The sequence below is a fragment of the Musa acuminata genome, chromosome BXJ2-4 (genome assembly GCF_036884655.1).
Source record: "Musa acuminata AAA Group cultivar baxijiao chromosome BXJ2-4, Cavendish_Baxijiao_AAA, whole genome shotgun sequence".
NCBI classification, from domain to species: Eukaryota; Viridiplantae; Streptophyta; class Magnoliopsida; order Zingiberales; family Musaceae; genus Musa; species Musa acuminata.
The window spans coordinates 35,086,621-35,104,252 of record NC_088341.1 but is presented as its reverse complement, the minus strand read 5'-3'; the positions used below and the strand labels follow the sequence as shown (position 1 = coordinate 35,104,252).

At 41.7% G+C, this 17,632-nt stretch overlaps 2 protein-coding genes across 17 annotated transcripts; one reads left to right on the top strand and one right to left on the bottom strand.

The window, feature by feature from the left end:
* Window positions 1-168: 168 nt before the first annotated feature.
* Window positions 169-10,295, bottom strand: LOC103981609 (ER membrane protein complex subunit 7 homolog). Its single transcript, XM_009398360.3, has 7 exons — window positions 10,101-10,295; window positions 9,971-10,014; window positions 8,530-8,638; window positions 1,769-1,832; window positions 1,577-1,693; window positions 1,391-1,499; window positions 169-503 (listed from the first exon to the last, which is right to left on the bottom strand). Exons 1-7 carry the CDS (start codon window positions 10,205-10,207, stop codon window positions 418-420), a joined length of 636 nt encoding a protein of 211 aa, XP_009396635.1. The 5' UTR covers window positions 10,208-10,295; the 3' UTR covers window positions 169-417.
* Window positions 10,296-10,973: 678 nt separating this feature from the next.
* On the top strand, window positions 10,974-17,205 carry LOC103981558 (translocase of chloroplast 90, chloroplastic). 16 transcript variants are annotated; one of them, XM_065105114.1, is made up of 4 exons: window positions 10,974-11,206; window positions 12,701-12,816; window positions 14,718-14,743; window positions 14,836-17,205. In XM_065105114.1, exons 2-4 carry the CDS (start codon window positions 12,805-12,807, stop codon window positions 16,958-16,960), a joined length of 2,163 nt encoding a protein of 720 aa, XP_064961186.1. In that variant the 5' UTR covers window positions 10,974-11,206; window positions 12,701-12,804; the 3' UTR covers window positions 16,961-17,205. The 16 variants fall into 16 exon arrangements, with proteins under 16 accessions (XP_064961186.1, XP_064961183.1, XP_064961187.1 ...); XM_065105111.1 differs by having other exon boundaries at window positions 14,715-14,743; XM_065105115.1 differs by having other exon boundaries at window positions 10,974-11,307.
* Window positions 17,206-17,632: the final 427 nt, after the last annotated feature.

The window sequence follows — 17,632 nt, the reverse complement described above, 5'->3', positions numbered from 1 at the left end:
CGGCGGGCTCCACAAGTAAGCGAGCTCATAACGGCCACAAGTTCGAGTTGTCAAGTGGCGCAAGCCACACTGCTCATCACATTAGCAGGCAAGGGCGTAGGAACGGCCGTTACGGGTCGGATCCAAAGCGAGTCTTAATCAAATCCACCAATCAATAAGAAAAGAACATAATCTAAAAGAAACTGTATATTATGCCGCAGGCCCAAAACGAAGAAGTTGCTAAGAATGCTTAATGGAACAATCATCCAAGATTAGGAGATCAGATAGCATATATCAATCAATTTTGCAGACGTAAACAAAATAACAAACAGGCCATAGGATCTTCCATGAGAAAATCTTTGGTTACAGGTCTTGGTATTCAGATGTCAACTAAATCAGATGCCACTGCCAGTTTCGGCAGTATGAATCTCTCAGAAACTAATTGCTCCTGGGCAACAAACTCGAAAGAGAAGGAACCCCTTGGGCCCTCATGTCTTCTTGAGCTCGCCTCATTTCTTCAGGATCTGATCCCAAAAACAAATAAATATCATATACCTTGACCAAAGGAAAAAGAACTACATATTGCATTGTGTAAGATGATTTCGAATTAACAATGTCAAACAAACTGTTAAAAAACACATTAGGCATCACCGATACTGGTTCTATGCATTTCAAATAGATATATATTGGATGAACTGGTGAATACATTTTTCTGGATGATGAGTAAAGACACAAGTTAGTGAATTCAGATGGCAGTTAATAAGCAAATACACTTTTTTAATTCAGTCATTTTTTGTTTGTAGCATGAGCTATGCTACAACAGATGCATGATCTGGGAAGAATGTAATAACAAAGGTCTACATTGTATGTCAGAACCTCATATAAGGTCGGCCAGTTTCCTGGGCAAGAATGGAAGCTTGGTGCCTGTAAAACTTATGTCTCACAACTTGTTCATGATGAGAACAGGAGAACGTGACAAAGAATCATTCAAGGTAATGCTTATAGATAACAGACAGAAGTAAAAGAAGCCTGGAATTGCATGGAAGATTTGGTGGCAAGGATATAGGTAGTCAGATCAGAGTTGTCAAAAAGAATTTCAAATTTACTTTGACTGAGAACATAACATTAGAGATATTGAACAGTGAAGTTACATGTGGCTGAATCTACATGGGCGGAATGATAAGCCATTCTGGTTTTCACACATAACACAGTTGCAGTTTCTGCAAGGTATAGCATCTTCTTATCTGGTAACCATTCACCAGTTTTACAAATGATCTGGTTTCTATCTGAAATCCATTTTAGGAGTATATAGGCTACTAAAATTGATCAGATTGCTAACTCGTGTATAAATGCATCATTGGTCATATTCATCAGGACCAAATAAATGAGATACTGGTGAAAATTTTCTTACCAATATTTTCCATCAATTTTGGCATGACAAACATCACCAATAGCATGAAACCCATCATTAAACCCATAGGACTTTTCATTAGTGACATAATGGAAAAAGGTTCCCTCTTCTGCAAAACAATAATAAGAACATAATTAATGCTCAATTACTAGCTCTAAGAGTAGCAAGTAGCTTGTAATTGCTCACCTCATAGTACTGTTCTTCTCTTAAAGGCTCTAGAATCAACTCATATAGAACCCTTCTGTTCTCTGTCAGTGCTGCCTGGATCTTACCAGGGTTTCTAGCACTAATATCAACACGAACCTGAGAATACAAGAAAAGAAGTAATCTCTTGATTTTTACCAGGTTAAACTAACAAACTAAAAGAGAAAATCTTACCGGAGAAAAGAAATAACCTAATGCAGCTACTTCAATCAGATGAGTCCCAGCTGGCACATTGTGGCTTCAAGCATATAGGTCAAGGATACAAGGTTGCAATCCAAGAAAACAGAAGTGACAAGAATCAGTGTTTTAACTACCCAAAATACCAAAAGACGACATTTTCAAACCAGCTTATTCCTTGAAAGTGACATTCCTTTTATTTTTCATATATCTAACTTAAATATTTTTATCAAAAGTCAGAAACAAGGAGAACATGGTTATTCATGAAAAAAAAATCAAATTAAACTCAAATAATGCAAGAACGTGCATATTCACGCACATGCCAAGTCTTAGTAGTATATGAACATGGACACTTGAAACGCAAGGGAAAAGAAACATACTCTGGTTAACATCCTGCAAGAACAAGATACAGTTGGTTTAAGTAATCTTTATATGCTTCCACCAGTGTTAGGTTTTGTATGATCTGTCATGAATATGCTAATTTAACTGGTACAGTTCAACAAAATATGATAAACATTTTCAACTATGATTATCAGTGTCATTAGATAAGTTTTAATTACAATGTTAACACCGGATATATTGCTATGATTTGAAATGGTTAATATTAGTGATACGAGGAAAGGTACGAGGAGGACCTAAAAAGACCTTAGTAGAAACTATAAATAAAGATTTAAGCAAAGTATGCAATTTCGAATAATACCGCCTTGTCACGACCTTAGCTGGAATTGCCTAAGGCGTGAGGCACCCTTGCGGCCAAAGACGCGAACTTAGCTTGCGTTGCCTAAGTCGCGAGGGTGCCTCACGCCTTAGGCAATTCCAGCTAAGGTCGTGACATTGATACAAGTCCCTCCTGGACCCAAAATCGTCGTGCCTTGCCTTCTTTGATGAGCTGCATCAGGATAACTGCCTGGGGATCACTATACAGTCCGTCCTTGATTCGGGAAAGGAAGTTGGAGTGCAACTGACTTGCTTGGCCTCTGCCCTCCAGTTGTGCAGCATTCACGCATTCCACTTTCCGACTCAGCGCATCGGCCACGACATTCGCCTTCCCAGGCTTGTATTCCATTGCCATATCAAATTCAGCCAGGAAGTCCTGCCACCGTGCCTGCTTTGGGGAGAGCTTCTTCTGAGTTTGGAAATAGCTCAGGGCGATGTTGTCTGTCCTCAGCACAAATCGCGACCCGAGGAGGTAGTGTCGCCAAACTCGTAGGCAGTGGATCACCGCTGTCATCTCCTTCTCATGCACTGGATACCGCCTCTCGGTCTCGTTGAGTTTGCGGCTCTCGTAGGCCACCGGATGACCTTCCTGCATGAGTACTCCCCCAATAGCGAAGTCCGAAGCATCTGTATGGACTTCAAAGGGCTCTCCATAGTTTGGCAATCTGAGCAATGGTTCTTCTAGTACAGCAGCCTTCAGATCTTGGAATGCTATCTCACATTTGTCAGACCACTTCCAAGGCTGCTCCTTCTTCAGCAACTCCGTCAGTGGGGTTGCTCGCTTCGAATATCCCGATATGAAGCGTCGATAGTAGTTGACGAAACCAAGGAAGGATCTCAACTCTGGCACCTTCTTTGGAGTTCGCCATTCCGCAACTGCTTGCACCTTCGACTTGTCCATCCGAATGGAACCATCACCAATTCGATGCCCCAAGAATAAGATCTCAATTTGAGCAAAGTAGCATTTCTCCCTTTTTACGAACAAAGTGTTCTCCCTGAGAACCTTGAAAATCGTCCGAAGGTGCTTGACATGCTCCTCGAGCGTTTGGGTGTAGACGACGATATCGTCCAAGTAGACGACCACGAACTTATCCAAATACTCCTTGAATAGCTGGTTCATGAGAGTACAGAATGTGGCCGGAGCGTTGGTTAAGTCGAAAGGCATCACCAAGAACTCAAACGCTCCATATCTGGTCACACAGGTAGTCTTTGCTTCGTCGCCTTCAGCAATGCGCACCTGCCAATACCCCGACCGAAGGTCGAGTTTTGAGAAATACTTTGCCTTGCCCAATTGATCGAACAAGTCCGCAATGAGCGGGATGGGATACTTGTTCTTCACTGTTACTTTGTTGAGGGCTCTGTAGTCGACGCATAATCGGAGGCTCCCATCTTGTTTCTTCTGGAAGAGTACTGGAGCTCCGAAAGGTGCTTTAGAGCTGCAGATGAGACCACCGCTTAGCAGTTCACCTAACTGCTTCCTGAGTTCTGCCAACTCTGGCGGGGGCATGCGGTAGGGTGGTCTCGCTAGAGGCTTCACTCCTGGCTCCAACTCGATGCTGTGATCCACGCCTCTGCGTGGTGGGAGAGTCTTCGGCAACTCGGGTGGCATAACGTCTTTGAACTCTTTTAGGACGTTCGCCACCACAGTAGGTTCTTGAATGGCCTCCTTGTTGAGTGGCTCTAGCTTCATTGCAGCCACGAATGTCAGTTCGCCTTTTCGCACCCCTTTCTTCAATTGTAATGCCGAAAGGTGTTGGGGCTCCTTGGTTCCTTTATGAGAGACGGGAACCACGCAGGGGTCGTCGCCTCCCATCATATATAGGGAGTTCAAGAACGGCATCGGCACCAACTTTGCCGCGTGCATAAACTTCATTCCAAGAATCACTTGGAAGTCGTCCAGTGGCACGGCCATCATGTTGGTGTTTCCGCTCCAAGTCTCAATTTTGATAGGAACTCCCTTCGCCAACCCGGAGATTCACCTGGCCTCCGAGTTCACCGCCTTCATTCGGCTTGGGCTCTTCTCCAAGGTCAGCCCAAGTCGCTGTGCTTCGCGATCGGCTATGAAGTTGTGGGTAGCGCCCGTGTCCACCATTGCACGGGTCGTTTGGCCATTTAGCTTGATGTCCACATACATCAGCTCACTGCTTCCCGCTTTTTGTGCCTTTGTCTTCATGTTCTCCCCCACTTGACCTCGCATAGCGTTTAACAAACGCATTGCTCCCATTCGGGGTCCTTGCGACTCCTCGTCGTCGCTGCTAGATTCAGAACTGCTCGAACTAAGAGCAACAGCTTTGCCCTTGTCCGATCGAGGAGGGTGGATGGAAGCCGTCAAAGCATTGAGTGCCTGTTTTTGTGGGCACTCCCTTACCATGTGCGGTCCTCCGCACAAGAAACATCCTCCAGGTTTTGAGGCCTTGCCTTTCGGGTTCGACCCTTTGTGGGAGCTCTTCTTCTTTTGTTCGCCCCCGAGCTCCTTCCCTCGAGAATGCTTTGGAGGTCGATTGCCTGAAGATTGTTTCCTTCTTGCTGGGTCTTCAGAGGAAACAAAGTCGGTGAGCCTTTCTGCAGCAGCAATTGCCCCGACCACGTCGGTAACATTCCTTCGATTTAGCTCCTGTTGAGCCCATGGTTTCAAACCATCGAGGAAGCTGAACAACTTGTCCTTCTCGAACATGTCCTGTATGTCCAGCATTAGTGCAGAAAACTGTTTCACATAGTCTCGGATGGTGGTGCTTTGGCGGAGTTGTCTCAACTTCCTTCTTGCGACGAACTCTGTGTTCTCCGGTAGGAACTGAGTTCTCAACTCCCGCTTCAAGTCCTCCCATGTGTCGACTCGACACCGACCTTGTTGGATCTCCTCCCAACGAGTTCGCCACCAAAGTTTCGCATCTCCGTTCAGATACATTGTTGCTATAGAAACTTTGGTATCTTCAGAATCGGGCCTCGTAGCTCGGAAGTATTGCTCCATGTCGAACAGAAAGTTCTCGAGCTCCTTGGCATCTCTGGCCCCTCCATATCCATGAGGCTCAGGTGCCCTCAAATTTTGTGGCGGTGCAACGCGGGTGTTGCCTCCTCCCGCATTTAGTGTTCTTGTGAGCATGGCCACCTTTGCAGTGAGTTCCGCCACAACATCCTGTAAGTGTTGCACGGAGTCTTTGGTGTCATCAAACAGTCGGTCGACTAGGGCCTCGACCTTATCGATCTTGGACTCCGCTTCCTCTTGCGAGCTCTCTACCCCAACAAGTCTTTGTTGGCCATGGTAGAGTTCCTCCATGCTCGCTTCCAAAACATCCAAGCGGGTTTCCGCCGTCGTGAGTCTCTCCTTATGACTCTTTTTCCCAATTAGCGCACTAGATTGCGCTTCATCCGCTCGCGGAGAGTGGCCAACTTCTCGCTCGTCCTGTTCGCTGTCGCGCTCCTCTTGAGCGGCTCCAACAGCATGAGAGCGAGTGTGCACATGCAGCCCACCTGCGGCTGCTTGGGGCAAGGGTCCGGCTTGCCCCGTCTTGCTTGATTCGCCACGATGCTTTGCCATGGCGAAGTTGCGAAGTTCGTTCGCTGTTCGATCGAAGAGCTTGCCCGCTCTGATACCACAATGTCACGACCTTAGCTGGAATTGCCTAAGGCGTGAGGCACCCTTGCGGCCAAAGACGCGAACTTAGCTTGCGTTGCCTAAGTCGCGAGTCACCCTTGTGGCAAAGACGCAAACTTAGCTTGCGTTGCCTAAGTCGCGCTTCGCCCTTGCGATCTTGCTCCGCAAGGATCAACCCACTTTGTAACCTCTCGCAGGTCCCGAAGGACCTGTAAAAGAGAAAGAAGTTAGTTCGAAAGAACGAGCAACGGACAAGTCCCGAAGTCTCGCGAAAAGGGGAAGCTTTACAAGCAATTCGACGAACACCTTGTGTGCACAAGAGAAAAGAGGGAGAGGGGGAAAAACAAGGCTTTCAAGGATGAACGAACAGCTGCAAGCCCACAAACAGCCGCTCACCTGGTCCCGGGCGCAAAACCAAGTTCCCGTAAAGGTCACGTGCGAACTTGCGAAAGAGAGTTCAACGCCCGGTATATAACCGAAGCCCCATCCAGCCCTGTGCCACCTGGGGGGTTCCTGGGGTCTGAGATGGCTGACATTTTGGTGAGCGGAGGCAGCTCTCCGCTCACCTCCCGCGGCACGCGAAAACGGAGCTGTTTTGGGCTGTTTTGGGGTTGTTTTGCTCGGTTCGGTGAGCGGTCGCTTTGCAACGCTGCAGCTTGTTCGAACTTACATATTTACAAGCAAAATGACCCAAAACCATGAGAAAACATGCTGTCTAGCAGCTGTACATGCAGGTGTGAGCGACGAACGGTTCGTTGAACGGAGTTGTTGCGGGTGCGCGACGACCGTTCGTGACAGCGTGGTACGGGGGATACGTACCAGTCCGTTAGCTGACCGGTACACGGACCGCTTATTACCGGACGGAACGAAATAAATAAATAAATAAATATATATATATATATATATATATATATATATATATATATATATATATATATATATATATATATATAAACTCGGCGATGTTGCCCCGCCTGAGAGAAGAGAGAGGTGACGTCGCTTCAACAACATCGTCGAATTATATATATATATATATATATATATATATATATATATATATATATATATATATATATATAAGGTTCGCAATACCGTACCGTACCGGTGTTTCGACCTTGGCTCGGTACCGATACGGTACGGTATACCAAGCGGTACACCTAGGTGTGCCGAGTACTGTAGCTATGCTACAGTGCACTCGGACCGATACGTACTGCCCGTACCGGGCGGTACAGTTCGGTACTGCAGACCATATATATATATATATATATATATGTATATATATATATATATGTATGTATATATGTATGTATATATATATGTATATATGTATGTATATATATATATGTATATATATATGTATATATGTATATATATGTATATGTATATATATATATATATATATATATATATGTATATATATATATATACCGAACGATATACCGAACAGTATACTGCTTGGTATGCAATATCGTACCGTACCGAGCAAACGTCGAAACTCCGGTACGGTACGATATTACATACCTTGGATTTAAGTACTCTAGACTTAACTGAACATATAGCTTTTCACATATATCAATAGCGGCAAAATATCCATATAGTCAATCTCAAATAATTGGGACTTACGGTTTTGTTATTGTTGTTGTATTTAAATATCCAATTCTAGACCATCCTCTTAGCAAAATCAGTAATTATTGTGTTTGATCTCTGCTGTCATGTACGCCTTTTTGCCCTTAATATGTAACATTCCCTGCACCCTATACACTTAGCTTGTCTATCTCATGGAATATTCATGGGGGAGATCCACCTTGAGTTTGCAAAGATGTGTTATAGATAGCATACATATTATGCTTCTAAGAAAACATTGCATTCTCATATTTCAAGGAGGGACCTTGCACAAAGAATGGTTTGTAGCAATGTACTTCAAATGAGACGGCCATCTATGCCACTTGTATGGTCCAGACTAAACATGGCATCAACTTTAAAGGTTTCTAAGAAGTATGAAGAAACCATCCTTCAGAAATACTTAGTGTTTAAGATCTAGCAGCACATTTACACATATATAACTTATCAAATATGGTATGCTATGCATCCTATTTCAAGTCCATTTAAACAGCACATTTTGGGGCTTCATGGCCTTACAAACACAATTGTCCACTTCAACACAAAGTATTAGTGTTGTTACACATGACATTTAATGATATAATCTACTCCTAACACATAATTTAGTCTTCTATTCTCTCAAAATTCACATCAAAATATTTATGCCACGATAGTGCAAAGGAAAAAGGGCAGCAAAGGGAATAGTGTATAAAAACAATATTAAAAAACTGTTCCTGAAGGAAAAATAAAAAAAAAAAAAAAAAATCCTTGACCATGCATACTTAAGGAAAGACTAAGAGTCAAACATATAAATAAATTTAAGCTTGAAAAATAATGTTCAACAGGATACAATGAAAAATAACCATCTGCTCTTGCAAAACTGATGCTTTGACCACCATTGAGTATGACTTTAATATTTGTGGGTTTTGCAGGAAGGCCAGATTCTTTGGATGTTGCACCTGAAAAAGTTATCAACTAGAACTTCAGCAGAAATCCAAAGAGACTTATCACGGCATAGTATATTTCAACCAGGGTTTAAGGTGTTGCTTTGTGCTGCATCTAGCGACTAATGCAATGTCTAACAGCATATGCAGCAAACACAACAACAATGAGCTTCAAGGTTCCAATCATGTGAGGCACAAAATGACACAAATTGGTCTCCACGAGTGATGCTGCATGTCACAAGTGTAGTACACATCATGCTTCGCACCACATATGCAGCAAACATATTAAGGTGTTGCTTGTGTGCTGCATCTATTGACTAATGCAATGGCCTACAGCATATGCAGTAAACACAACAACAACAATGAGCTTCAAGGTTCCAATTATGTGAGGCACAAAATGACACAACTTGGTCTCCACAAGTGATGCTGCATGCCACAAGTGTAGTACACATCATGGTTCGCACTGCTCCAGCAGGCTGTTGGCCAAAGCATGACATTGTGCACCTTAATTTTTTATCATCGATATGGAGCAAAAGAGGATAAGTTGAAATAGGAACTAGTAAGTTAATCAACTGGTAAGTAGAATCCCAACAAGAAACCTCGAAAGTGATTACTTACTGAATATCCATAAGTAAACGTACAGTAAATAACTCCAATGCAAATATATTCTAGTTAATGCATAAATCTAAAACAAAACAGTAAATACTATGATGCATAGTGTCTAGTCAGAGACATGTGATAAGTACGGTTGAAGCTTTCTTATAGCATTACAAAGTGATAACATTTTATATTTCATCAACAAGTTGATCAACATTAATTCAAGGTGATGATAATTGTTTGGCTTAAATATTTGCATAAAATTAAAGACCATACGAATCTCATGATAAGCAACTCCTACTATATAGCTAATGGTCATTGCAAAAAGAGTTAACGCTGCAGATCTAATTGATTTAATGGATTCACAGACATAACACTATTTTGAGCTGTAACATATCGATGGTTGGAGTCCTTATGGCACCTGGTACAGCAGAAACAGGAAAAAAAAAGGCAGAAAATATACTAACTTCAGAATAACCAGCTCACAAGGGATTGCAATTCATATATCGAACAAAATCGCAGCATCTGATGACCAAAAACTAGTCCATTACAAGAATCTTGGAACAAAATGATATCTTTTCTTTTTCTCAGAACATCACAGTGAGATGTTGTCAACATTGAATTCTGGTTTTAAATATTATTTCCAGTCCATCTCCACCATCATTACCACCAATAATGCATAAAAATACTCAAAAGATCTAAACAAGCAGCATAAAATATATAAAAACGAACGAAAGGAAAGTGATTCACCATCTAATTTCACACGACCGGCGATCGTGTACCCATCGCCAGATCTGCAAATTGAAAGATGGTAAAGTTAAAAGAAGGAAATCTGCAATAAGGCTTGGCTTAAGCAAAGGAAATCTTCTGAGAAGGGCACCCTAGGTCAGCGGCGAGGGCGCGAGGAAGGAGATGCGAGAAAAGAAGAAGAGGCAAAAGGAGGAGGAGCGGCGGTGACGGATTGAATAACGCCGCGGAGCTCCTCATCGCGTGTGCTATCACTGCGGATCTGCTGCTGCTGCTGCTCGTCCTCGGCGCACTCTTTGGGTTTGCGGTCTTCTTGCGAGGCGGCGTATACTATCATATATGCCCTCCACAACTCCAAAATGACATGATTTGTGATTGGACAACAGCGTGGAGCCCACTGTGGAACCCACTGCCCATCGACGGACTCCGAGATATAATTAATTTGATAGCATCCGTAGGAGAGACTATATAGTTTATTACCCTTTAGAGCTGATAGATGTCCCGCATCAGTTGTGGTGGCACGAGTTCCACATCGATCATAATCGATGCATTCCAATCCACATTACTTGAACGACTTATTACAGTTCTGATCCTAAATAATCATATAAGTTCACAAATTTAATTTATATTATCTTAATCAAATATAAGTCAGAGTTCTCCAAGAAAATATTATCTTAATAAAAAAATGAAGAGTAAAGAGAAACCTAATCGATGCAAGGTTTGAGATAGGTCAATATATAGGGAGATTATTTCGAGTGTTTTAACTCGTATAAATAACCTGACTTGAACCGATCGAATCGGCTCGGAAAACCGGGGTTGGCTGTCATGCTTAATGGCGCGTGCTTCACTTCGATTCGGGTCGGTTCAATAAGAACCAAGAAACGGAACCGGACCGGCTCGTCTCGCCGACTCGTTCCGTTATTTGGTTTTCCGACACAGAAATGTTCCGCTACATCCGATACGTAGCGGGGTTGGGTGGGATTAGAAATTTTGGTCGCTTGCCACGAAGGAACTCGTTGGGTGGTCAGGAAAGAAGCGAACCGAAGCCGCCGCCTCCTCGCCTCTCGTCTCCCCCAATACCCCTTTCTTTCTCTCCATATCTCTCCCCCTCTCGCCTCAAGAATTGTGGACGAGCGTCGACGGAGAACACTTCTGTCACCAGTTCCGTCGGCGGCGGCGGTGGCGGTGGCTGTTTTATTCCGTTGAACGGCCGAGCTGATTCGATTTCTTCTCGAATAGGTACCGCGTTGAGCTCTGTGTCGAATAGGTTTCCTCCTTTCTTTCGGGTCTTTGTTGGGAATATACGTCGTCTTGGAGGCAACCGTGCGTAAGGAAAGAGAGTAAGTAGTTTGATGAACTTTGCTTCAAAATCGAATATTGCGGTCTGGTAATCTAATCTTGGATTCTGTGGATTTAATTGAATAAGAGTGTTTCACGGACGATTGGAAACAACGAAGGATGGCGATGAAAAGCAAGTGTCGTGGGACAAGCGACGTCGGATTTGGGAGCTTGCGATCTATACTTTTTAGTGTTTACATTTATCTGGGAAAAACCTTTTTTCTTTTCCTATGGTGACTTACTCTTGTTTATGTCAAATCATGTAGAAGATGGTAGTGTGAGGGTTTAATTGTTGGTGTTGCCTTTGAGATGAAGAATTGGAGTGTGATAATGAACCGTTCATTTTTGTGGTGAATCAAGAACCGGAAGTGGATTCTTCTGATGCTAGATGGTACATTTGGCTTTTACCCTTTTCCTTTTGTGGAAAGGTTTTATGGACCTCTCGTGCATGCAAACAAGTTGTTCCATCGTATATTGGTCCTTAATGAGAGTAATTCACACGATTTTGACTAGGTTAAACACCTTACTTGTTGCACTTGCATTTTGCCTCCTAAACCAACCGGGAAGGAGTTGCACTTAAGACACTACTGTCTTCTGTAATAGTTGGATAGTTAAATAATTTATCTTAAATTAACACAGGAGAAATGGTGTTTTTTTTTTAGGTCTTGGTGATAGAATCTTAGTTTGATTTAGCACAGTAGAATAGATAATTGTTCTTGTGGTATTAGTGAGACAGGCTTAGTTTCCCATGTAAGATTAGTTTTACTTGAATACTTTCCCAACTAACATGGGTTTGGTGATGGACTGCACTATAAGTTTCAGAGGCTTTATAAAATGTTTGATAAATTTCAGTCCTCCGTCAATTAACAACAATGAGTCTGGTTCTGCTCAGCATGAGGTAAAAGAAGATTGCCATAAGTCTTGAAACCTAAATGACTATTGTGTGGTTAAGATTATCTTATGCTTAGTACAACTGCACAAGGAGAAATGACCGGCTTTGACTTAAGGAGTAAAATCCTTACAGTTTGTAGAAGAGTATTTATGGTTGCTGGTGTTGCATTTGTATGTTTGTGGACTTAACTACACAGCTACTAGGTAATGCTTTAAGTGATAAGAAGTCAACAGCGTGTTCCTGTATATTCTGGTACCTTCTTTTTGTTTCATATCAAATGGTCTTCATAAGTTAGTAATACTTATTTAAGTGGAGAAAAAAGAGGAAAATCAGTCACACCCTGAGGCTAAACAATGAACTATAATAAATGTGTTAATATTTCGAGTTAAAAGTCTCCCCTCTTTAGGTGCAATGTTGTTACCCTTCTGTCGGTATGGTATAACAGTAATTTAATTGCTATATGTCATATTCACTGGTTTAACTAATGTCTATTTTGCATAAAGGATGATGAATTTTAGGAAATGGGTTTCATGCCAACTCATTTCCAACAAATTGCTTTCCGCAAGACCTTTCCAATTCTCCGACGAGGACTCGACAAGTGAAGAACATGTTCATCCAGGTATCAATAAAATCATTGAACTCAACCAGCTTTTTGTGTTTTCTAAGCATTATTTTCTTTTTGTAGACTATTACGGTTCATATTCTTTCTTTGCTTGATTTGGATTTCTGCATGTATAAGGAATTGGACTTAGTTTTGTTTGTGGAATAATATTTTGAAAAGATCTAATTGTTGCTCACACACCAGATGAAATAATAAGCCAAGTGAGTAGGTCTCGCTCTAGAAATCCTAAGTTCGATAAACAGTTATAAATGGTATAATCTCCCTTTGGTTTATCATGACGCATAACTGGATGCATCTGACCAGATTGATGGAATCTGATAATAGTCAATTAGTTTGGAGGCCTAGGACATAATTGCATTGCTCTTTTTCTCGCTTTTCCTCTCTACCTGTACTATACTGTGTTTTATGTGCAAAATTCCTAAATAGACTTCTTACATACAACAAATACATCCATGCTCATGAAATTTGACAAGGTTCCATGCTCTGTCATATAATAGACTGTTTGCACTAGACGTTGCAGTAGTGTTTATCTCATCTGTTGCTATCTGGTAACTAAGTGGAGCTTTTTGTGGTCAGAATTAGGAGTAAACCAGGTTTTATTCTTTCAACTGTGGTTCTCAGACACCATAATTTTTCTCTGTAGCAAAGCAAGCAAAACTATTGCTCTCTTATGAAAAAGAATTGTCTTTGTGCGTATGTGAAGTATCTTAGTTGAATCACTGGTTATCAACCTTGAAAATTGTGATAACCTTGTTCAAGATTAAATTCTGCTACTGTTGATCTTGTATTGCTGCGTGTTTTCATGTCCCAGAAATGTTAGCTTTTTTCTTAAATGAGTATTCAACTAATCTTTTAACCATCCCTGGTGGCTTTAAATTTATTATACTTGTAACAGTATTTTTGGTGTGATGAACTTTATTTCAAACATTAAAAATGGAGAGTTTGCATCTTCATGATATATTTGAAGCAAGATTATATTATATCGTTGAGCATTGTAAGACATTATACAAGGCATGCATAAACCTGCAAAAGTCACAAAAACCCGTATAGAACATGAGATTCCATAGACATATTTTTATATATTGTACATTTAATTTCGGACCGAGGTCCTCAGCTCAATGTAAAGGTTTCACTATTGTTAGCTTAGTATGATGGTTTTGTGCTCTTGAAGTGTTTTCTTACATGCTTTGGTAGTTAGTTATACCCTTCTCAAGGGTATATCTTTTTATCTTGAATTGCTAGATGCTACCATATATAACCTGAGAAGGGCAGACATAATTGTTCTTTCTAAGGACACATGCAGTTTTAAGTGAAGTTTTCTGAGGGTAAATCTGCAAATGTCAACTTTGTTATGTGTGTTTTGGGATCGATCGCATGAGTCACCTACCGTATCAGGTACCTATTTTGAGGTAGACTTATCTCTACCTTTTTCACCCTTTTGAGGTGTGAGAACATTTTGAAACCTAGTGCATGTTTTTCCTAGAAAGTTGTCTGTGATTATGTGATAGGCAAGTAAATTCTTGGGTATATTTTCATTTTTGTTGTTGGTCATAATCAGTCATCTGCATGATCCCATAATTGCTAAATTTGGAAAGTCCTCAGAGCAGAGCGTTTTAATTGCCTCTGCACATATGTGAAATTCTTAGTTGGATCACCAAGTGGACCATCGTAGTTGAATCAATGCCTCAATGGTCATTGAGCTTGAAAAATTAGTAACTTGTCCAAGATCCCACTTCTTGTTAATGTTAATACTATATTGCTGTGTGCTTTTATCTCCCAGTAGCATTAACTATTTTCTTCAATGGATATTTTAGCTATTCTTGCGGTTCAACAGTATCATATTATTTGATCTTATATTGGAAGGGTTGGTTTTTTTTTTTCTTTTGTTTGGACAGAAGACGCAGCAAGCATTGGGACCGTATCAGTTAGTGATTCTCAATCCAATGATACTCAAATAACTGAAGTTCCAACTAGCCCACATCTTATTACTGCTATGTCTTCTCATCTTGGTCACAGGAAGGCAGATCCATTGACCAAAGTTGAGGAACTTCAGATCAAATTCTTGCGTCTCATTCATCGGATAGGACTGACACCAGAAAACCTTGTAGTGTCACAAGTTTTATATAGATTGCAACTTGCTAGCTTGATTAGAGCTGGTGAATCAGATGTAAAGAGACCTGTTCTCAAGGTCAACACAGCTAGAGGAATAGCAACAGAGCTAGAGTCTACTGGTAGTCCCAATCTGGATTTGTCTCTCAGGATTCTCGTTTTGGGGAAAACAGGTGTAGGTAAAAGTTCAACCATAAACTCAATTTTTGAGCAGCCGATGGTGGCAACCAATGCATTTGATCCAAGCACTGATCGTATCCATGAAGTTGTTGGGACTATCAAGGGCATTCGAGTTACGGTAATTGATACACCTGGTCTTTCTGCCTCTTATGGTAACGCACGTCACAACAGGAGATTGATGCTTTCCATCAAAAGGTTCATTAGAAAATCTCCACCAGATGTGGTTTTGTACTTTGAGCGGCTTGATGCCATCAACAGGGGTTATAGTGATCAGCCACTGCTGAAACTCATAAATGATGTTTTTGGTTCTTCGATCTGGTTTAACACTATTCTTGTCATGACCCACGCCTCATCACATCCTCCTGAAGGATCTGATGGGTATTCTGTGGCTTATGATGCCTTTGTGCATCAGTGCACAACAATCGTGCGCAATTATATACGCCAGACAGTCTCAAATGCACAGTTTGAAACTCCTGTCATTCTCGTAGAGAATCATCCAATGTGCAGAACTAATAATAAAGGTGAAAAGGTGCTACCAAATGGCCAGGTGTGGTTGTCTCAGTTCTTGCTGTTATGTGCAGCGACCAAGGTGTTGGCAGATGCAAATGTACTTCTGAAGTTTCAGGAGAGCTTTCAACTAATACCAAAGAACAGCCGACTACCCTCACTGCCGCATCTCCTTTCATCTATTCTTCGGCCTCGTTCTTTACCTAATGGTAAGAGCTTTGGTGATCAAGATGATGTGTATGAGCTTCTAGACAATGACAATGATGAGGATGATTATGACCAGTTACCTCCTATTCGTATATTAACAAGAACCCAGTTCAAAACATTGTCCAAAGCTCAGAGAAATGCTTACCTTGATGAGTTGGATTATCGTGAGACCTTGTATTTGAAGAAGCAGTGGAAGGAAGAGCTAAGGAGGCAAAGAGAAAGGATGCTTCATCAGGATGATACATATGTAAGGAATGATAACTATGAAAATAGTGATTCCCAAGAGGTTTCTGAAGTGTCAGATATGGCTATCCCACTAAGTTTTGAGTCTGATAATCCTGCTTATAGGTACCGCAGCCTGCAAGGTAATGATCAGTGGCTTGTGAGACCAGTTTTAGATCCCCAAGGCTGGGATCATGATGTTGCGTTTGATGGCATCAATCTGGAGAGTTCTCTAGATATAAGAAAAAACTTCCAAGCCTCTGTTGTTGGGCAAATGAGGAAGGATAAAGAAGATTTCAATATCCAATCCGAATGCACCGCGAGGTACTCCGATCCAAGACACCACTCTTTGCTTGCAGAGGTGGACATCCAAACTGCTGCTAAGGATTTGGTCTGTACTGTTCATGGGGATGCCAAGTTTTGTAACTTCAAGTGTAACACGACTGGAGGTGGTATTTCGGTGACTAAATACGGGAATATGTATTTTGTTGGAGCCAAGCTAGAGGATTCTATTAACATCGGGAGGAGAGCTAAGTTGACATTGAACGCAGGACAGATCAGGGGCTGTGGCCAAGTGGCATCTGGTGGTAGTATTGAAGCTACCTTGAGGGGGAAAGACTACCCCATCAGAGATGATAAGTTGACCCTTGCGACCACCATCCTTTCCTATGACAAAGAGATGGTTCTGGGTGGGAGTATTCAGACTGATTTCAGGGCTGGTCGCACAGTAAAGATGTCAGTAAATGCCAATCTGAATAGCCGAAGATTAGGTCAAATTAGCATAAAGACTAGCACCTCAGAACATGTTGAGATAGCACTAATTGCAATCTTTTCATTGGTCAATGCCCTGATACAGAGAAAGGGAACCGAAGCTTCGATCGATGAAAAAAAGGAGTCTACATCTATCGACTTGTAAAACAAGAGGGACCGTAATGGCCAAGCTTTAGAGGTGATGCCGGTAGAATCGTTTTGATCCCTTTCCTATTTGTATGGTATAATTGTACATATATTTTCTTTAACCCCCTCAAATCGTTATGCTAATGAATTTTGAGGCAAGAGAGAAGCATTTTCCAAAATAATACAGTGGAGTCTTGTAGATCAAACATGATCGATTACCTATTCATTGGTTTTATGAGAAGACTTGGTGCATTGGTAGTTGGATATTGGGCAAAAGGTGGCCGTTTTCTGCTGTGTGTGTGTGTCCTTGTGGTTTATTGCAATCGGTGTTGCAGGATTTGAACGGAGGCACACACTGCAAATTACCTATTCATTAATATCTGGGTTGTAAGAGGACCGTATATGGACGTGACTCTTTGATTTCTTAACATCACAGGGAACATGTTCTTTGTTGACTTGTTTTGTGAAGTGTAACATAACAGGGAACATGTTCTGTACATTTCTGATACCACTTAACTAGAACTTGCGTACTCGCCCAACATTTGTTCTCTTGAATGAAGCTTCAAGAGGTGTGTAGGCAGTTTAGTGAGCGTCGTTTCAACGTTGGATTGGATCAGTCACTCGTTATCCAATCCATGTCGCCGAAACAACGTTCAAATGGATCAGTCAGTCAATCAGTCGCTCCATGTCG

Coding starts and splice junctions, on each gene's coding strand:
- LOC103981609 (XM_009398360.3), bottom strand. CDS start 10,207: ATGAGGAGCTCCGCGGCGTTATTCAATCCGTCACCGCCGCTCCTCCTC. Junction 10,015..10,100: donor GCCCTCGCCGCTGACCTAGG/GTGCCCTTCTCA, acceptor TTCAATTTGCAG/ATCTGGCGATGGGTACACGA. Junction 504..1,390: donor AAAATTGATGGAAAATATTG/GTAAGAAAATTT, acceptor TTTTGGGATCAG/ATCCTGAAGAAATGAGGCGA.
- LOC103981558 (XM_009398321.3), top strand. CDS start 12,702: ATGATGAATTTTAGGAAATGGGTTTCATGCCAACTCATTTCCAACAAA. Junction 12,817..14,714: donor TGAAGAACATGTTCATCCAG/GTATCAATAAAA, acceptor TTGTTTGGACAG/AAGACGCAGCAAGCATTGGG.